This window comes from Aquarana catesbeiana, linkage group LG03 (assembly GCF_042186555.1).
Source record: "Aquarana catesbeiana isolate 2022-GZ linkage group LG03, ASM4218655v1, whole genome shotgun sequence".
Taxonomy (NCBI): domain Eukaryota; kingdom Metazoa; phylum Chordata; class Amphibia; order Anura; family Ranidae; genus Aquarana; species Aquarana catesbeiana.
The window spans coordinates 269,726,097-269,748,579 of record NC_133326.1 but is presented as its reverse complement, the minus strand read 5'-3'; the positions used below and the strand labels follow the sequence as shown (position 1 = coordinate 269,748,579).

Below are 22,483 nucleotides of genomic sequence, written 5' to 3'. Positions count from 1 at the left end.
GGTATCTAACCAGGCATCCCAAATTTGTTCAAATTTTGTTGGATTCCCCCTGTGTTCATAGACTAATTTCTCCCTTAACAGAACCATATTAACAGCAGCAACCCATTCTCCATGAGTGGGAGGTGTCAAAGAGAGCCACTTCTGCACTATAAGTTTTAGGGCAATAAACAGTACTCTAAGGATATCTAGTTATGTCTGCAGCATGTATAGTTCGTCATCTAACCATCCCAGTAAACAAAGTTTAAGATCCATTGTAAGAGTAAGGTTGCAAATTTCATTAATAGAACTAACCACCTTTGTCCAATATCTAACCAGTTTCTGGCACTTCCACAACATATGAAGAAGAGTACCATTTTCCACTGCACATCTTGGACACGGGAGTATCCCTTCTGTGCCAAGCGTGTAACTTATGAGGTGTTTGATACGTGCAATGTACAATGAAGAGTTGAGTAAGCTTCTGAGCAGTTGACAGAGAGGCCATTGTCCAACACAGTGGACCATTCCTCATCTGTAATGTGTCCTAAGTCTTCGGGTTCTACAATTAAGAAACATGGATTTGGAAACTTGAGACAGGAGGGAATTGTATAGAGAAGAGACGTGTCCCTTTCTAGAGAGTGAGGTAAGCAATTGTGAGAGTATCCTAGGCTCGACCAATATCCAGGTGGATAATTTGGTCTGAGAGGAAATGGCATGCCTAAGTTGTAAATATTGGTAAAAGAAATGGTTCGACAACCCATATTCCTCTCACAGAGTCTGGAAATCTTTCAGTATTCGCCCATTGTAGAGTTGTGGAATGTATTTAATACCAAATAAAGGCCAATTGGTGAATCCCTGTAATTGCTGGGGCTCTTTCTACTGATTATTATTAAAAATATGTGTAAAAGTCGTATAACCCAAATATTGGAAGTGTAGTTTTACACCAGATTTTGTCTATCAATGTCAGAGTGGAATATTGGGATAGCGCTCCAAACTCCCCAGCCTCCAGGCATTCAATCAGGTTGTTATTTAATAACACAGTTGCAAGGATATATTTAATAGGGTCATGAAAATTGGGATTGTGCTGTAGTTGTGCCGCCATATAGTAATACAAGGGGTTGGGCACCGCAAGTCCACCTGCATCTTTTGGTTCCTGTAGCGTTTCAAGCCTAATATGGGGAGTTTGCTTCCTCCATATCAACGCCTGAAATATTGTGTTGCATTTTTTAAAATATGTATAAAGGGATCCAGAGAGGAGCGATGTGAAGGGCATAGAGGAATTGAAGGCCCCAAACCAGTTACATCTTCCAACTACCGATAATGGCAGTTTGATCCAAGTAGCAGTTTTTTGCTGAAATTTGTGGAGCAAAGGTGTAACATTCAGCTTTATATACGTTTCCAGATCTGGAATATTGATTTCCAGATATTGGAACGTATCCACAACCCTAATCTGTGCCGCAATCGTAGGTAAAGGGGATATCAGAGGATCTAGGGTAAAAGAGTTGACTTGTTCCAATTGTTCATGAAGCTGGAGAAGGACCCGAACTTGTGGATAAGTGCCATCAAATTAGCGACAGAGCCGGAGGTATCGCCCAGGAAAAGGAGGTCATCATCGGCGTATAGAGCCAATTTCTCCTCCGTATCTTCCTGCTTAAATCCAACTATGTTGGGGTCCCCCCTAATGGTGCTGCCAAGAGCTCAATTGCCAAGGCTAACAGTAAGTGTGACAGAGGGCACCCCTGACGTGTTCCCCTGTGTAGCTCAAATGTAGAGGATAAAGCATTATTGATTCTAAGGCAAGCAGCGGGGGCCTTGTATAATAGCTGGAGCCAAGAAATAAATGTTTGTCCCAATTTAAACTTTTCCAACACCCGCCACAGAAATTGCCACTCCACGCTATCAAACGCCTTAGCGGCGTCTAGTGATAAGATTGCCCTGCTAGCCGTGTTATCAGTAGGGAGCTGCATGTTAACATATAGCCTGCGGAGATTATGTGCTTTTGAGCGAGTAGGGATAAACCCAAATTGATCTGGATGAATAAGTGAGGCTATAACCTTGGAGAGTCGCATTGCAAGGACTTTGGTAAGGATTTTAAAATCGGTAGTTAAAAGTAAAATGGGGCTATAGGTTGATCAGGGGCCTTTCCTGGCTTCAAAATAACTACTATTATGGCTTCATACATGAAGGGAGGAAGGGACCCCAGAGTTTTTGCAGAGTTTTTTGCGGTAAGTAATTTGGGTAAAAGTATATCTCCAAATTTTTTATAGAGTTCTATTGGTAATCCATCGCTACCAGGGGCTTTGGAATTAGCGAATGTGGCCATTACAAGCTGTAATTCCTCTAGGGAAATGGGAGCATTCAATTGCGTTCTCTCTGCGCTCTTTAGTTTTGGGAGTTGGATACTATCAAGGAAGTCAGTTAGCAAGTCCTCAGCATATGAGACCCTGGAAGAATATACAATAGAGTAAAAGGATTGAAATCCTTGCAAAAAAGAAGGGGGTTTCTGTAGCTGTCTGTGTTAGGGATAAAGCTATCCTATGGATATATGAGGGTGGTTGCTGGGGTTTAGATATAACAGATAACATGTGTCCGGTCTTTTCCCCCTCTTCAAAAAATGACTGAGCTGTAAAGAATCGCTTATTATCTGCTTGCTGATGTTGCACCAAGCGATAAAATTTTTGAGCTTCTATCTATTTTTTTTCTGTCAAGGGATTGGGAGCATTTAAATAGGCCTGCTCTGCCCTGTCCACAGCCTCACTGGCATCTATAGCCCACTGTCTACTGGAAGCTTTAATAGCGGATAACTCTTGAATACAAATCCCTCTTATGTACACCTTTAAAATGTCCCACATAACAATCGAGGAAGTTGAGTGTCTGTTTTCAATCAAAAAGCCTCGGATTTGTGACCTCATGTGGTCTGTGTTATTGAAAAGTGGAAACCAAAAAAGATTTAGTTTCCAGTGCATAGGTAATTTAGAAGAGTGCAAGGAAAGGGTTATTTGCATCGGTGAATGGTCAGATAAACCCCTAGCCACGTACTGAACTGTAGGGTTGAAAGCAAAACTTAGGTCAGTGCCTAGTGCTAAATCTATGCACGATAAAGTGGAGTGGGTTAAAGAATGACATGAAAACTGAGCTTTAAGGGGGTATTTGCAGCGCCATAGATCCACCAACTCAAGTTCAAGGATGTACCTGGCAAGAGCAGTGGGAATTCTAGTTCCTTGCAGGAAAATTTTTCTAAGTATATCTAAGAAGGTATCTAGGACACTATTAAAATCCCCTAGGACCAGAACTGGTGGGTATAAGCTTAAAGGTACGCATCTATTTTTAGCATATGTACATGAAGTGGATATCCTGCATCACAATTCTCATCCCATTTTAGTAAACCATTTTATAAAAAAAGGAAAAAAAACACAATTTTTGTATGGGTATAGGATGTAAATGTATAGTACTGTGAATGTCCAATTTGCTTTTTTGTGCAGTATATTTTAGAGATGTGGGTATAGACTTTGAGCTCAGTAATTAAGCCCCTATACAATTTGTGACAGTGTTTAAATAAAATAGTATTGTCGAAAGGTGGATCCAAATGTGGCAGGCAGTAGCAATACTTTGAAAATGCTACTAATGTTGTTTACATTTCTTGTATAGCAGATCTACAGTATCTTAATTTTCATAACAACATTCAATACAACTTTTACAGAAATGGAAACTCATTTTAAGCATCTGTAAAAACATGAAAGGTGTTTACTGCCCTTAATGGTTATGTATTACAATTGACTGTCTCCAGTAACAGAGCACTTGTCTAAAATATTTATGAATAAACATGCATATTTCCCTATAGAGCCAGTAGCAACAAATGCATTATATTATCTGCATGGAGTTTGCATGTTCTCTCTGTGCTTGTGTAGATTTCCTCCAGGTACTCTGGTTTCCTCCCACATTCCAAAGACATGCTGATAGGTTAATTAGCTCCTGTCTAAAATGGCCTTAGTATGTGTATGTATGCATGTGAGGTAGAGATCTTAGCCTGTAAGCTCATTGAGGGCAAGAATGTAAATGTACAGCATGCACTGTTCAAATTGCATAGGTTAATAATATGCCTGAAAAAAATAAATAAAAAAATAACTCTTCATTTCAGGTTTGCTCCATTTATTCAATCACATTGAATGACTAAGGCTCTGTTCACATCTAGGCATTTTTCTGCCCTAGCCTCAGCTCTAAAAACGCCCAACAAGACAAATCTCATTCATTTCAATGTCCCCTTTTCACATCCGAGCGTTCTGTCACCGAAAGCAAAATGCCCGTCACTCAAAAAAGTACATGAGTTTCTTTTTAGGCAGATTACAGGCGTTTTATTTCTTTTACATTGATGACCTTTTGAACTCCAAAAGGCCTGTACAAAAACGCTGCAAAAACTCTGCAAAAACGCCTGTAAAATAGCAACGCCTAGATGTGAACGGAGCCTAAAGGTGTGATGTTATAATACTGAGTGCCTTTTTGTGAACCAACAATCTTTACTAAAAGGCTTTTCTCTTACCTGTCCACTCTTGACTAAAAGAATAATTCTCAAACTTTCCGCTGCGGGTGGTCACAGTCACATTGTACAGGCGTCCAGGAGTGAGAGAGCTGAAGGAGCACTCAGTGACAGTTTTAGAGAGTGTAAGTGGTGGAAGAAGGAAACCATGGTGAGATAATGTTACCACATAGGCATCAACGTAGCCAACAGCTGGGAGCCAGGATATGCGGAGGTAGGCAGACTGACCAAAGTTATTAACAGTAACGCCACTTACACTGGATGGAACTGAAAATCAGTAAGACAAATTTTGATCGTTTTAGCCATCTTTTTTTATTCACATATACATTTCACGTCTTGTTACATATAGTGCCCTTCATATAGTTACTGGGGTAATATTGTGGGTGATATAACATACAGTTGCATAAAAATAGCTATAGCAGCCCATGCAGATGCTATATGGTAGGAGGGGGCCCCAATAAGGAGGCTGTTAAGGATAACTAAACTGTGAAGTTCCTATGTATAAAAGTACTGAAGTCAGACCCCAAGACCATCATTAGTCACAGATCCCCCTCTGTGTAGTAAGAAGCATTTGCTTAGCTATCTTGTGCATTTATTGACCTCTGAACTTCTACTTCAGGCTGAATTTTACTCTGTATGTCTAATACAGTCAAACATCCCAGAGTATCACCTCTGCTAAAACCTTTTAGGACAGCTGAGGTTTGTAGTTCTACAAAAAAGTAGAAGTGTGTATTAGTGTCATAGAATAATCATGTGCAAAAACATAAAGTATTTTTCCATAATATAAAATAGCATAATGGTTTATACTGTATTATTATTGCTACTACAACATTCATTTTTAGCAAAATCACTGCTCCCTAGTTTCCTGACTATGCTGACAGCTCTTCTTCTGCTGACTATCCCCAATAAATGCAGTACATACTTTATATTACGATCAATGGCTTGTAAATGTCACAGTCAACACTGCCAGATACTAAAGAAATAGTAGTTAGCATGGGAGCCCCATCAAGTTTTTGTTATGCGGCTCCATTATTCATAGTTATGCCCCTAATAATATATACATTTGCTGTTGCCCATCAGTTATGTAGTGGAATTGTAAGATCACTAAACAACGAGTAACACAGGCAATGATCCACGCTAAAACAGAGGCAATCTTACTAGATAAACTTTCTAAATTCGAATCACTGGGGCTCCCATGGATAAACCACCATCTACCACAGAGTTTTGATTGCTCACTTCTATTACCCTGAGGATACTTACCATCCACCACATCATTATTCATAAACAATACTTGGCTAGTTGAAATACTGACCCCCTCTGGAGACACCTTCTCTCCTCCAACTTCCCTCCATACCCCGCTCATCCCCACCCACCCATTATACCTTTGTTCTCAAATCTCATACTACCTATGACCTATCGATCCTCCAATACATAAGAACCCAAATCAGTAAAGGTCATCCACCCATAATTTAACAATAAACCTACGATGGGTACACTTGAGATAGTTGGGACTATTGATCCTATCCCCAGGACAAGCCAAACCACATAGTCGGATCTTGGCCCTGGTTAAATGAATACCTTTCCCAACTATCCCATAAATAACTATTCTATTAACCAATAGGTTACTTTGTCCTCATCAGTCCCATGTTTTAAGATATATTATAATATTTTTAGTTCTAACTCAACTCTTTTAGTGACAGACATGACTGGAGATATACCTAGTAGAATACCCACTGTGTTGCATAACTTAATGCAAAATAATGAATAACATTTGTTTTGTCTTAACTGATTACTGAGAAGCCTTACTACCTACAACTGTTTATCTTGTACTGTGTTATTCTCAGTAAAATATTTGAAAAAGGAATTGTAAGATCACACTTACTACAGCACCCATAGTAATATTCACTAAAGTGTATACTCCATGCTCCTGTAATCTGTAGGGACCACACACATTACAACTTGATTGTACAATCTTCTATATGGGTCACGGGCCTGCTTGACTGAATACAAATTGATTGGATAGTTTAGGCATGTCCTCATATTACATAGATTTGGTATGGCTAATTTAGAGCACATGTACATGTTCTCTCTATTTCATGATTTTAGCTAACATTGCATTTATTCTTTATACTTACTTTCTTAGCATTCCAAGCACATCAGTATAGAAATATTTTATTGTGCATGAATTTATTCTACGTCATTTTATTCTACATCAAGTGCTAGCTGACTGGCTACTATACTGATCTTTAGTACTCTGTAAATTAGTGGCCTGGACCAAGTATGCAGATGGGGAAGTCAAAGTGAAATCAGAAGTCCTTATTTGCATACTTGTTCTAAGTCAGTGAATTGATGCAAGAGGATCAGCACGACAGCCAGGCAACTAACATTTTAGGGATGACAAGGCAACTGCATTTTTCATTATTTTCACAGGAAAGGATTCTTTTATAATGAAATGTTGTTGCTGATCTCAAATACAGTTTTTGTTTTAAAAAACCTCCTTTGCCCTCTGCTGGTCATTGAAGAAACTTCCTACAACTATGATTGTGAGTGAGAATGCACGTTATCACTTGATACCAAAGTGTTTTGCCACTACTTGTCCTGTCCATTGTTTTAAAGGATTTAGTTATGTCCCTTAAGTACAGGACATAATCACTTATGGGAAGGAAACTGCTTGATTAGGTTCACATAACTATGAACCCCACAAACCTGCTGATCTTGTGTAATTAAACATCCATTCTTGACTTAGGTCTAATTTCCTGTGCATAGCCTTTTCACTTAATCTGTATCCTCTCTCCTCCCTAAAGATCCTCATAGAAATTGTTTATGTTCTTTTTTCAGTCCACACTTGCCTGTCGTCTATAATTTCAGGCAGCAGTGCTTAATTGTACAGTTTCCAAAATTTGAGTTTCAATAGTATCAATCTGTAATAATTCAAAAGCACAGATATATACAGATATGTAGATATAGAACTATCTACATTTAAATGGGTCATTTTCAAAATGCTATTAAAAAGAAAAAATGAAATAGTTTTTTTTTTTTTTGTGGCATAAGATTAGTTGATATTAGTTTTTATTTACAGCTTACCATATGACAGATGATCAATTAACTTTTAAATACATAAAAATGTTATGCCATTATTGTACCTGTTCTGGCCTCTGCTAGGGCCTGTCTTGATGAAATTCCTCCACTCACAGTTGTCACCACCACAGAGTACAAGCCTCCTGGCTTTAGGGAATGGAACTGATTTTTGCTGGTGTCACTGGATACACTCTCATTCTTTATGACAATATTTTCATGTATCAGCAGGACCTGAAAAGAGTCCACGTCTCCTCGACCTCTGGTCCACTCAGTATACAGGCTGGTAGATGTCCCCATATTTGTTAAATTTAAGTTAAGAACCTGTGAAGGAACTGTATAGGAGATAAATGTTCTATTAATATATTCTCAAAGCAGTCTTTTTCAGTTCTATGATCATCTATCATTTCTAATTTTTAATCTTTACTTTTCTGATATCACAATACTAAATCCTTCTGACTTACTACAAGCCTTTTTTTTACACTGGCCCTTTTTAAGTGGTTAAAGAGTAACTGGGCTCATAGACATTAGATTACAATCTCCTGATCTGGCTTAAAAAAAAAAAGAGACAGATGCAAATAGTGCAATCCAGGGGAAGCGCATTGGACAATTGGAGAGGTTTAAAAACCTTGTCTTATCTCCAATTCTTTCATCCTGATAAGCCACCATTATAGATGTCCCCAGTTAACATACATGTTTAGAGGCTTGGTAAAAGAACCAGATATCTGAGGGTGGTCAGATGATTGGTTTGTATATTCAGCTGCCCTTACCGTCAATAGCTACCTTGTACACTGTTCAGCTATAATATTATGACCACCCACCATAACCCATCAAAGCATGGGCTCCACTAGACCTCTGAAGGTATGCTGTGGTATCTGTTAGTAGCAGATCCCTTAAGTACTGTAAGTTGTGAGGTGGGGCCTCTATAGATCAGACTTGTTTTTTCCAGCAGATCCCACAATGCTTGGATTGAGATCTGGAGAATTTGTGACCAAATCAAAACCTCAAACTCATTGTTGTGTTCCTCAAACCATTCTTAAATTCATCAGACCAGCCAACCTTCTCCCATGGCCTGTGGTCTAGTTCTGAAGCTCACATGCCCATTGTAGGTCCTTTTTTTAAGCAATTTGAACTACAGTAGCTCTGATCTTGATTCAGACTACACAGCAGTGGCGGCCCACCCTCATCATAAAAATATAAAAATTATGGCCCTTTAAGTGTGTGCGGGAAGACACACAGGTGTATGGGAAGCGTGACGTGTTTGCAATCATGTGATTGCAAACAAGAAGCTCTATTGGCTTCCTTTAGAAAGTCCTCAGGGCGCAGAGAACACTCCCTCTATAGCATTGTTTCCTGCTGTGGTTAGTGATTGGCGGGTCTTGTGCCTTCACTTCCGTAAAGGAGGGTTATGATGGTGACAAATGCTGTAAAAGGGGGCTCTGATGGGAACATCTGCTGTAAAGGGGGGGTTCTGATGGTGACATCCGCTTTAAAGGGGGACTCTGATGGTGACATCTGCTGTAACGGAGGACTCTGATGGGGACATCTGCTGTAAAGGGGGGCTCTGATGGTGACATCTGCTGTAAAGGGGGGCTCTGATGTAAAGGGGGCTCTGATGGGGACATCTGCTGTAAAGGGGGGCTCTGATGTGACATCTGATGTAAAGGAGGACTCTGATGGTGACATCTGATGTAAAGGGGGGCTCTGATGTCACATCTGATGTAAAGGAGGACTCTGATGGTGACATCTGATGTAAAGGGGGCTCTGATGGTGACATCTGATGTAAAGGGGGGCTCTGATGGGGACATCTGCTGTAAATGGGGCTCTGATGGGGACACCTGCTGTAAAGGGGGACTCTGATGGGGACATCTGCTGTAAAGGGGGACTCTGATGGGGACATCTGCTGTAAAGGGGGACTCTGATGGTGACATCTGCTGTAAAGGGGGGCTCTGATGTAAAGGGGGCTCTGATGGGGACATCTGCTGTAAAGGGGGGCTCTGATGTGACATCTGATGTAAAGGAGGACTCTGATGGTGACATCTGATGTAAAGGGGGGCTCTGATGTCACATCTGATGTAAAGGAGGACTCTGATGGTGACATCTGATGTAAAGGGGGCTCTGATGGTGACATCTGATGTAAAGGGGGGCTCTGATGGGGACATCTGCTGTAAATGGGGCTCTGATGGGGACACCTGCTGTAAAGGGGGACTCTGATGGGGACATCTGCTGTAAAGGGGGACTCTGATGGGGACATCTGCTGTAAAGGGGGACTCTGATGGTGACATCTGCTGTAAAGGGGGACTCTGATGGGGACATCTGCTGTAAAGGGGGACTCTGATGGGGACATCTGCTGTAAAGGGGGACTCTGATGGTGACATCTGCTATTGAGGGGACTCTGATGGGGACACCTGCTGTAAAGGGGGGCTCTGATGGGGACATCTGCTGTAAAGGGGACTCTGATGGGGATATCTGCTGTAAATAGGGGCTCTGATGGTGACATCTGCTGTAAAGGGGGCTCTGATGATGACATCTGCTGTAAAGGGGGGCTCTGATGGGGACATCTGCTGTAAAGGAGGGCTTTGACAGGGACATCTGCTGTAAAGGGGGAATATGATGGGGACATCTGCTGTAAAGGGGAACTCTGATGGGGACATCTGCTGTAAAGGGGGAGTCTGATGGGGACATCTGCTGTGAAGGGAGAGTCTGATGGGAACATCTGATGTAAAGGGGTCAATAATTGGGACATCTGCTGTAAAGGGGTCTCTGATGGTGACACCTGATGTATAGGGGATGCTGATGGGGACACTTGTTGTAAAGGGGGCACCTGCTGTAAAGGGGGACTCTGATTTGGGCACCTGATGTAAAAGGGGACTCTAATGAGGACACCTGATGTATAGGGGTATCCTGATGGGGACACCTGTTGTAAAGGGGGACTCTGATTGGGACACCTGATGTAAAGGGGGCATCTGCTGTAAAGGGGGACTTTGATTGGAACATCTGATGTAAAAGGGGGCTCTGATGAGGCCACCTTATGTTAAGTGGTTTTATTTTCTTCTACTTGAAATGTTGATGTGATTGGCCTACTGTGATGGGCATAGTGAGGCTGCATATGATGGGCACAGTGAGGCTGCAATTGATAGGCACAGTAAGGCTTCATATGATGGGCACAGTGAGGCTGCATATGACGGGCACAGTGAGGCTGCAATTGATTGGCACAGTGAGGCTGCATATGGTGGGCACAGTGAGGCTGCAATTGATAGGCACAGCGAGGCTGCAATTGATGGGCCCAGTGAGGCTGCAATTGATTGGCACAGTGAGATAGAAAAATTGCTGCGCAAATACCGTGTGACATAAAAAGTTGCAATGACCACCATTTTATTCCATAGGGTATCTGCTAAAACAATATATATAATGTTTGGGGGTTCTGAGTAATTTTCTAGCAAAAAAATATGATTTTTACATGTAGGATAGAAGTGTCAGAATTGGCCTGGGTGGCAAGGGGTTAATTACCATAAGTAATATACAAATAATTATTATATATTGTTTTTAAGGTAATTTACTATATTTTCAAAATCTGTACTCAAGCAGGTGGCTTAACGGACAAATTACTGAAGTTTGAAGTTATAACTTTCAACCAGTAATTTCACAGTAAATACCGTATTTATCGGCGCATAACATGCGCCGGCGTATAACACGCACCCCAATTTAAAAAGGGAAGTTTTAGGGAAAAAAACTTTTTTTTTTAAAAATAAACCATTCTGAAGCAAAATAATGGTCAGAGCATCAATGCAGCCTGATCTGTGCCCATCTGCAGCCTGATCTGTGCCCATATGCAGTCTAATCAGTGCCCATCTGCAGTCCAATCAGTGCCCCATCTGCAGCTTAATCAGTGCCCATCTGCAGTCTATTCAGTGCTCATATGCAGTCTAATCAGTGCCCATCTGCAGCCTAATCAGTGCCCATCTGCAGCCTAATCAGTGCCCATCTGCAGTCTAATCAGTGCCCACCTGCAGCATTGCTCCTCACTGCAGCTTGATCAGTGTCCATCTGCAGCCTTGCCAAGGGGATGGAGGGGACGAGCACTGCCAAAATAGAGCCGGATCTCCTGTGTACTCGGCTCAGCGTCACGCCCAGTCCCGCCCCTTGGCCCGAATCCTATGATAGACATAACGCCAGTCCAATGCCGGGACGTCAGTGATAGGAGATGTCCCGGGGGCGGGACTGAGCGTGACTGCGAGCCGAACCGAGTACACAGGAGATCCGGCTCTATTTCGGCAGCGCTCGTCCCCTCCTTCCCCTCGGTGGCAGCCTATGTCGGCGTATAACATGCACACACGATTTTCCCCCGAATTTAAGGGGGAAAAAGTGCATGTAATGCGCCGATAAATACAGTAGATAAGTAATTAATTAAATTATTTTTAATATTATAACGTATAGCATATAAATATATGATTTAGCTTGAATAAAAGAGTACCTTTTCAGCAGGCAGCAGATTCTCATTCTCCCTCTTAACTGTGTGAGAAAAACTTGTGGGTAAATCTTATACACATAAACCCATGTTATTTCCTTCTAGTTAAGAGGGCTGGGCTGGAAGGGAGCATTTATCTTTTAGCCCCTTCTATGACACTGCAGTGAGAGGCGTGCCTCCACTGCAGCATTTTTATTGGACAGCTGGGACCAATTGTACCTTACCATTGGTCCAAGACTCCAAGCTGTTTATTGAGCTCAGTACCTCTGACAAGAAGTGAGAGCTCAACCTCTCAGTCTGCTGCAAACAGAGTGTGTCAGCTGTACTTAGTATTTAAGTGGCCGCTCTGTATTTAGTTTCTGGCAGGCTGCGCAAGAAGCCCTGTATCTCTGGAACCATAGTTTTTTTGTTTTTTTTGTTTTTTAATATTCTTGGCAGGTGAGGCCCTGCCTCACCTACCTCCCCTGACTGCACGTCCCTGATACATAATCACCTCATAAATTGCTATTTACAGTCCTGCATTACTAACAGTTTAATTTTTCAGTTTGTATGCACCCCCCAAAAAATTTTAAGCACCAGCCACCACCGCTACACAGGCCAGCCTTCACTCCCCACGTGCATCACTGAGCCTTGGCCGCCCATAATCCTGTCGTCAGTTCACCAGTTTTCCCTCCTTGGAGCATTTTTGGTAGCTCCTCCTGACCACTGCAGACTGGGAACATCCCACAAGAGCTGCAGTTTTGGAGATGCTCTAACCCAGTCATCTAGCCATTACAATTTGGCCCTGATCAGAGTCCCTCAGATCCTTACGCTTGCCCATTTTTTCTTCTTTCAACACTTCAACTTCAGGGACAACATGTCAATTGCTGCCTAATACATCACACCTGCTTTCAGGTGCCATTGTAACAATATAATCAATACTATTAACTTTACCTGCCAGTGGTCATAATGTTATGGCTTATCGGTGTAGATAACGAAAAACCTCAGCAAGCTTTTTTTGCATTGTAAACTACCACTTAATATAACACAAATAACATTTTAGAACATCAATAGCCAATGTCATGAACAGAAAACACATCTTAAAGTACATGTTCATTCTCCAAGGTCTCACTGTATGTAGGAACTTAGCCACCCGATCTGACTTGCTCCCGAGTTGGACTTTGGACTATGGACTATGGCCTATTGGATTTGAGCTGTGCACACGACCCAACTAACATGCACTGCTTGTTTAAAAAAAAGAAAAAAAAAAAGTAATGAGGCAAAGGAAAGATTTGGGAGCTCACAAAGGGCATTACAAGGAGGCGGAAAAACACAGTAAGAAACAATTTAATGTAAAATAGATTACAGGGTCATTAAGTAGTGGATCTGTATGTTTTATTTTTGAAGAGTGACAATATAGTTTAGTGTTACTTTAAAGCAAGTCTGCCACATGTATCAAGTTATTCTGGGTGTTTGTTCCAGGAGATCAGCTCTACCTGCTATAAAGTAAGATAACATTTTGTATTAAGACAAACATTTCTGCCACTGGGATCTAAAAATATGTTTTTGTCCAGACTGCTCTAAGTGGCATTTTTTATCTTTACGTAATCCTACAGTATCATTACATGGTAACAATCTGCTCTGTAGCCCTATTTGGTATAACGCTAAAGAAGGAGTGTATGTTATCAGCCTTTTCCTTCCTATTTCCCTTAAGCAAATTCCCTGGAGTTTTCCATCCCACCCTTCCTTTTAATTGGTCTGCTTTGCAAGTTTGTATGTATATGTGTTGAAAACTGTAGCTGGTGGCCCACTGTGGATGTTAAGATACAGTTCTGTCAACATTTATTTCAGTCTCCTATAGAGAAGAGTGAATGTTGTAGAAAACACATTGCTAGCCAGAAAAATGATTGGCTCTTCTGATTCGATCCACTCGAGTTCTAATCAATTTTAATACAGTAATATTTATTGGTATCTACCTGTGGTACTCCAACAGCGTCATCTACCTGTCATTCTGAAACCAGTTCAAGTGCCATTCATATTTGGGTGGGTGCATTAGGTTGCGTGCCCTAAAAATCTTTTTTTCCTCTCGGCTCTTTGGCTAAGATCAAATGTAGTACCTGTTCTTTTTAGGTTTTGGGAACAGAACACTGTCGTCCCTTGCACTGATGCAGTAGGTGGGTGCTTGGGGAGGGATCTTTTTCTCCTGGGTTGAGTCTGACCTAGTTTACCAAGCTTGTCCTTGGTTGTAAGCAACAGTCTACCTAAGTGCTAAATTCTGCTCATGTGGATGGGGCTGCCCTTTTCTAGATAGGGACTAGGGAGTGCTAGGAGCTTCCAGGGATGTGCCCCTGGGGGTGGCTACTCACGGGAGCCAGAAAAACACTATGAACTTGGGACCCCACTGAGTTTCACTGACACTAGGTCATGGCACTACTGCCTTTCTTGCACCATCCATTTGGACAGGTTTTTTGGCTAGTCTGGAGCAATTTTTATACTGGTCAGAAGTCCTGCCATGTGTTTGCAACTTTTGAATTGCTTTCACTATTCATGCATGAGCACTTGCACTGCATGTGTGGTTTGTTTTTTTTCACTCCACAGAGATGGAAAGTGCCGGTTTATTGGGGCCTGCCTTGAAGTTTTTTTTTGGGGGGGAAGGGGGCCTTCACTGGTCTTTTTCTTTTCCCCAGCTGGGGGTCTCTCTTTGGAAGAGACCTCATCTAGTACTTGGAGGACTGACTTTGCAACAACAAAAAGAAGGAGGAGATAGAGAAAGCACCACTATCTAAGTGTGCGTAAAAAATTAAGCAATAAGGTAAAGCACTCACATAAAAATAACTGAGCAAAGCAGTTTCTGTCCTGTTATGAGAATGCTGAAATTAAAGCAGAAGTAAACCCATCAATTTAACAGTTTCAGAAAACAGTTACATTCCCAGCATATGCCAGGAATGTAACTCATGTTGGTTGTGCTCTCATCCATGTAATCATAAGTGATCACATGTGCAGCACCATGGCAGTTGAAAAATAAACAGAGGCCAATATGGCAGCTTCCTTGGCTGAAAATGATAGGAGGGTTTACTTTCACTTTAAGACCACATGTGAAATTTTTATGATTCTGTACCGTTTCAAGGAGTGGGTGATGATTTGGAGAAATTCCAGAATCTCACGGTGAGATCATAGGAGCATGATGTCAATACTTGGTTGAAAGGGTGAAAATTTTACTTGTCTAATAGCATAGTTATGACCATGTAGTTTAAAGATGGGCTGCCTTATTGTCTTTTCATCCCATCCTTTAATATTTTTGTGAATGTATCACCTTATTGCTTCATTTTTTAAAAATATTTCACGCATACTACACTAAGTGGCGCTTTCCATCCTTGCTTTTGTTTTTACATGGTCATTGGTAGGAAGTACCCCAGATCCTGCCTGGAGGAGAGGCTGCAGACACTAGTGAAGTGTTATTTTTTCTACGAGCTTATAACTCTCTATGGACATTCTCTGTTTCAATAGTTTTTATTAATTTTTAATGGAAGAAAAGGAATAAAAAAAAATCTGCTTGTGCAATGCTAAGCTGTCAGGAGGTGATAGAAATCAACATTAACATCAAGATCAAATGGTCTACTAACTTTTATAGGGGCCATAACTATACACCCATGGGCTATTTATCTTGGGGGGGGGGGACACTATGGTTACTCTCTGTGGTACCAGGTGATTCAAACATTTTTCTCAAACATGGATTTGTTTGTCCCTATACTTTACTCATGTAATTAACTGGAGGACTGGCTTTGGCTGTTTCCTAAAGATTGGAGCCATGGTTTTGGCCAGGTGGACTAGAGTGTCTTGCACTCCAGGGGGATTCAGGGATCTAGACCCTTACCCTTCAGAGGATGGATGTCACTGTACCCTTGTGCACCACTTTATGTGCTGTGGCTTCACAGTTTATTTTTTTGTTCACAGGGAAGCTGCTTTTACATATATAATAAGACATCAGCTAAATGACTATATTCCACTATAAGGGTTTTCTTTATTGCTGAAAGTCCAAAAAAGCATTCTCACCCGTCCTTCCTTCAACAGAAGTCCAATTTTTGAGATCTCCACTGATACTAGTAACTTTGGCGGTATACTTTCTTCCAGGTACTAGATCAGAAAAGGTGAATTCCTTGGCTTCTTTGGCAAGAACTTTGTTGATGAGTGTAAGATCCCTGTCTGCAAGTGAAACCACATAACTGTGCCACTCTGCAAGAGGCGTGAGCCATGTCACCGTGAATGAAGACTCGTTGGCATGCTTAACTCTAAGCTGCAAGACAGACTGAGGAGCTGTGACCGAGGGAAAAATACAACCACATGAATAAAAGAAACTGGGAAACTAACTTTTATATACTGCTTTTCACATTTGATATTACTATTCCAAAAAGATAACAATAAACGTGACTAAGAATTTAGTTTTTATTATGTTAAAGGGACTCTTGGCTTGGATCTGCAGCAATTCACTAAGTAAATAAAGGAATAATTTACAACTTACTATAAAATATATTCTAGATGCAGCCATTTTGTATGATTCATCATAACTGTAATAAAGAATAAATATAAAATGTATCTGCAGCATCCAGGTGCAGTAGGTAATGAAAACTCCTAACTCTCCGCAGCTTTCTGTTAGAGTCAGAGATTAAAATAGTAGGTGCCAAAAGAAGTGTTGATATTCCGCAGCTGATTTCTCCACTATGGCAGCATGAACTATGAAAATAAAAGTGATTTGCATTCAGATGGCTCTACAAAACACTCTTCACGTATGATAGAATTGCTTTATTTGTGAAATTCAAAAGCCTCGGTTCTGTAGTCTAAAGCCTGGCACCTCTAGATCCAAACACCTGTGTAGTCATGCTTATACTGTACTTGGCTTGGAGCGTATGCAGAGGTCCTTGTGTCAGAAACAGGCCTATGAAGTCATAAAAGACAAAAATCTGAACTGATCTTAAAGAATATCTAAGCCCTAAAACAAAAATATAATATATCACAGCTTACCAGTCCTTAGATGTAGTAGTTGCATTTACTTATTTTTCATGCTTTTTCACTTTTTATTTGTACCTAGTGGTCCTGTCGGTAACATCTTTCCTGTTCTACATTAGCAATGCTCACTCACTGTACTGCAGGGGTCTCAAACTGGCGACCTTCCAGCTGTTGCAAAACTACAAGTCCCATCATGCCTCTGCCCATGGGAGTCATGCTTGTAACTGTCAGCCTTGCAATGGCTCATGGGACTTTCGCAACAGCTGGAGGGCCGCCAGTTTGAGACCCCTGCTGTACTGTATCTATGGAGAAGCAAAGTTGGCATTCTATGCTGCTCTCCTGATTTGGACTACCAAACACCTCCATTGCATAGAGGGAGTTGTTTTGTAGTTTATAGTAGGTATCTGGGAAGATTGATATTTTTTCAGATTTCAGCCTAACAGGCAGTTACAAGCGCACTGGATTTTTGCCAGAATCAATATCAAATTTTCCTGCACTTACAGAAAATGAACTTAGCCTGGAAAAAGAAAACGAATGCAACCATTACATCTAAGGGCTGGTAAGCTGAAATACAGTGGGGACAGAAAGTATTCAGACCCCCTTAAATTTTTCACTCTTTGTTATATTGCAGCCATTTGCTAAAATCGTTTAAGTTCATTTTTTTCCTCAATAATGTACACACAATACCCCATATTGACAGAAAAACACAGAATTGTTGACATTTTTGCAGATTTATTAATAAAGAAAAACTGAAATATTACATGGTCCTAAGTATTCAGACCCTTTGCTCAGTATTTAGTAGAAGAGTCTTTTTGGGAAAGATGCAACAAGTTTTTCACACCTGGATTTGGGGATCCTCTGCCATTCCTCCTTGCAGATCCTTTTCAGTTCTGTCAGGTTGGATGGTAAACATTGGTGGACAGCCATTTTTAGGTCTCTCCAGAGATGCTCAATTGGGTTTAAGTCAGGGCTCTGGCTGGGCCATTTAAGAACAGTCACAGAGTTGTTGTGAAGCCACTCCTTCGTTATTTTAGCTGAGTGCTTAGGGTCATTGTCCTGTTGAAAGGTAAACCTTCGGCCCAGTCTGAGGTCCTGAGCACTCTGGAGAAGGTTTTCGTCCAGGATATCCCTGTACTTGGCCACATTAATCTTTCCCTCGATTGCAACCAGTCGTCCTGTCCCTGCAGCTGAAAAACACCCCCACAGCATGATGCTGCCACCAACATGCTTCACTGTTGGGACTGTATTGGACAGGTGATGAGCAGTGCCTGCTTTTCTCCACACATACCACTTAGAATTAAGGCCAAAAAGTTCTATTTTGGTCTCATCAGACCAGAGAATCTTATTTCTCACCATCTTGGAGTCCTTCAGGTGTTTTTTAGCAAACTCCATGCGGGCTTTCATGTGTCTTTCACTGAGGAGAGGCTTCCGTCGGGCCACTCTGCCATAAAGCCCCGACTGGTGGAGGGCTGCAGTGATAGTTGACTTTCTACAACTTTCTCCCATCTCCCGACTGCATCTCTGGAGCTCAGCCACAGTGATCTTTGGGTTCTTCTTTACCTCTCTCACCAAGGCTCTTCTCCCCCGATAGCTCAGTTTGGCTGGACGGCCAGCTCTAGGAAGGGTTCTGGTCGTCCCAAACGTCTTCCATTTAGGGATTATGGAGGCCACTGTGCTCTTAGGAACCTTAAGTGCAGCAGAATTTTTTTGTAACCTTGGCCAGATCTGTGTCTTGCCACAATTCTGTCTCTGAGCTCTTCAGGCAGTTCCTTTGACCTCATAATTCTCATTTGCTCTGACATGCACTGTGAGCTGTAAGGTCTTATATAGACAGGTGTGCGGCTTTCCTAATCAAGTCCAATCAGTATAATCAAACACAGCTGGACTTAAATGAAGGTGTAGAACCATCTCAAGGTTGATCAGAAGAAATGGACAGCACCTGAGTTAAATATATGAGTGTCACAGCAAAGGGTCTGAATACTTAGGACCATATGATATTTGAGTTTCTCTTTTTTAATAAATCTGCAAAAATGTCAACAATTCTGTGTTTTTCTGTCAATATGGGGTGCTGTGTGTACATTAATGAGGAAAAAAAATGAACTTAAATGATTTTAGCAAATGGCTGCAATATAACAAAGAGTGAAAAATTTAAGGGGGTCTGAATACTTTCGTCCCCACTGTATATTAAATCAGTGACAAAAATCCGCACTGTGCTAAAGTAAAAAAATATAGGAAGCTAACACAGAAAGGTAGTATAGCAAACATACTGTATGTATAAAGAAAGGAATAATATGACAATAATCCGTGTGATAAAACTCAAAAGGCAAATATCAATATACTACACTGATAAGTGAAAAAAAATGTCCAAAAAGAATTTCAGTGCAAAGTACAGTCAAAAAGTCTATATAAAAAACATAAAGAAATTAGATCAGATGTGACCACTCCAGTGAATAAAAAGGTGTTACACTGTGTCCAGATAGCTGACTACCACCATCAAATGAATTGCAAACTCATCAGAGACAATGACTGCCATCACAGCAGCATGCACGCCTTTCAGCATAAATGGAAAAATCTCTGGGTAAATAACAGCGATAAGCTTTCTCTAGTAACTCTAGTGACAGAGTTTTTGGATTTTGCAAAAGCATTTGACACAGTTCCCCATTAACATTTACTGTATGAAATAAGGTCTGTTGGCATGGACCATAAGGTGAGTACATGGATTGAAAACTGGCTACAAGGGCGAGTTCAGAGGTTAGTGATAAATGGGGAGTACTCGGAATGGTCAGGGGTGGGTAGTGGGGTCCCCCAGGGTTCTGTCCTGGGACCAATCCTATTTAATTTGTTCATAAACGACCTGGAGGATGGGATAAACAGTTCAATCTTTGTATTTGTGGAGGATACTAAGCTAAGCAGGGCAATAACCTCTCCGTAGGATGTGGAAACCTTGCAAGAAAATTTGAACAAATTAATGGGGTGGGCAACTACATGGCAAATGAGGTTTAATGTAGAAAAATGTAAAATAATGCATTTGGGTGGCAAAAATATGAATGTAATCTATACACTGGGGGGAGAACCTCTGGGGGAATCTAGAATGGAAAAGGACCTGGGGGTCCTAGTAGATGATAGGCTCAGCAATGGCATGCAATGCCAAGCTTCTGCTAACAAAGCAAACAGAATATTGGCATGCATTAAAAAAGCGATTAACTCCAGAGATAAAACGATAATTCTCCCACTCTACAAGACTCTGGTCCAGCCTCACCTGGAGTATGCTGTCCAGTTCTGGGCACCAGTCCTCAGGAAGGATGTACTGGAAATGGAGCGAGTACAAAGAAGGGCAACAAAGCTAATAAAGGGTCTGGAGGACATTAGTTATGAAAAAAGATTGCGAGCACTGAACTTATTCTTTCTGGAGAAGAGACGCTTGAGAGGGGATATGATTTAAATTTACAAATACTGTACTGGTGACCCTACAATAGGGATAAAACTTTTTTGTGGAAGGGAGTTAAACAAGACACGTGGCCACTTGTTAAAATTAGAAGAAAAGAGGTTTAACCTTAAACTACGTAGAGGGTTCTTTACTGTAAGAGCGGCAAGGATGTGGAATTCCCTTCCACAGGCGGTGGTCTCAGCGGGGGGCATCGATAGTTGAAAAAAACTATTAGATAAGCACCTGAACAACCACAACATACAGGGATATACAATGTAATACTGACATATAATCACACACATAGGTTGGACTTGATGGACTTATGTCTTTTTTCAATGTCACCTACTATGTAACTATGTAACTATATAAAAAGCCGCTGGGGACCCGGAAACGCTCAGCAGCGAGCTGAGCAATTCTGGGCCACCAGTGGCTTTTTATGTAAGTTATTTATTCTTAGTTGGACCTCGCTCTGAGTTGCTAGAGCAGTGGTTCTCAACCTGGGGGTCGGGACCCCCTCAGGGGTCAAATGATGATTTGCCAGGGGTCACGAATTCTGGGCTGTTCCTAAAGCCCGCGCTGCTCTCCCAGCCTTTTTGCCTCCGCCCAGCAGGGCTGTTCCTGGAGCCCAGGGCCACCCACTCAGCCTCTTCGCAGCCGCCTATTCAGTTCACGGCATGGCTGGGGGGCAGAGACTAGAGGTCAGCTGACTGAGGAGGAATGTGAAGTGGCTGGAGGAGACCCTATCTCCTGATTTCGGCATAGGTGTCACTGCTACGAGATACCACAAAGTCGGAGACACAGTGAGTAACACTACCTGTGATTATAGTTAAAAGTCCCCACTACAGTTCTCAGATCAGCAAATTATCTTGATAAAGAGCACCCAAGTTGGCTGATCAGAACTCCCCCCAGCATTGACACTGATCCCATTCCCATCACCCCCCCCAATAAGGAGTAAGAGAAGGAATAAAAATAGAGAATACATGGAAGCGAGAGGAAAAGAGGAAGAAAGATAAAAGGGAGAGAAAGAATGAGAAAAAAAAAAAACATGAAAGACGGCTAAAGAGAGGATTGGGGAAAAAAACAAGAAATTAAAATAGAGAGAGAGAGAAAAGGGAAAGAAAGGAGAACAAAGAGAAAGAGTGGTACATCCTAAAATGTACCATAAGGGGTTTTAATACTGTACAAGTGGAAGGGACTCGGGGAGCGCTAAATGTCCGTGGATTAGGGGTGGAAATTACTTGTCTTGCCTTGGGTGCTGACAACCCACACAACAAAAATATTTACTGTTAGGGGTCCCCACAACTTGGGAAATTTTATCAAGGGGTCACGGCACTAGATAGGTTGAGAACCACTGTGCTAGAGGAAGCTTATCGCTATTATCTACCCAGAATTTTTCCATTTATACTGAGCATACACAAGGTGTGCATGCTGCTGTAATGGCAGTCATTGGTTGGGGTGGGTTTGCAATTCACTTGATGATGGTGGTCAGCTATCTGGACACAGTCTGAGTAACACCTGTATATTCGTTGGAGTGGTCGGACTCGCATCTGAACTACCGGTATTTCCTTTAACTTTTTTATATGGACTTTTGGACTGTACTTTGCACTGAAATTGTTTTTGGACGTTTTTTCACTTATCAGTGTATATTGATATTTGTTTTTTGAGTTTTTTCGCACGGATTATTGTCTTATTATTCCTTGATCTAATTTTTACTTTAATTAAATTTGGTGCTACACTTTTTTTTATACATATGAATACAATTTTTTTTGTGTTAAGCTATTCTTTAACGCTTTTACCATGTTTTATGCTTTGCTTAAAGTTCTTCTTTAGGCATTGCTTCTGGACCTAAGCAGTTATAAGGCAAGACTTCAGACTACAAAATATTCACTTACTTGATTAGATGGGAATATTTTAATAAAGCAAAGTACAATGTTTAACTTTCAAAAACCGTAATAGCAGTTGGGATGCTTTTTCTTCTTTTTGCGAAACAAAGGACCAGCTTACTTTCTGAATTCATGTA

The 22,483-nt window shown here is 41.3% G+C and overlaps 1 protein-coding gene across 2 annotated transcripts in view; it reads right to left on the bottom strand.

Annotated features, from left to right (window-relative positions):
- Positions 1 to 22,483, bottom strand: part of PTPRB (protein tyrosine phosphatase receptor type B) — a 202,146-nt gene that overhangs the window by 75,836 nt on the left and 103,827 nt on the right. For both annotated transcript variants that reach the window (XM_073620045.1, XM_073620046.1), the window contains 3 exons: positions 16,086 to 16,346; positions 7,654 to 7,920; positions 4,514 to 4,777 (listed from right to left, as the gene is read on the bottom strand). In XM_073620045.1, coding sequence (XP_073476146.1) covers positions 4,514 to 4,777; positions 7,654 to 7,920; positions 16,086 to 16,346 — 792 coding nt within the window. The remainder of the gene's footprint in view (positions 1 to 4,513; positions 4,778 to 7,653; positions 7,921 to 16,085; positions 16,347 to 22,483) is intronic.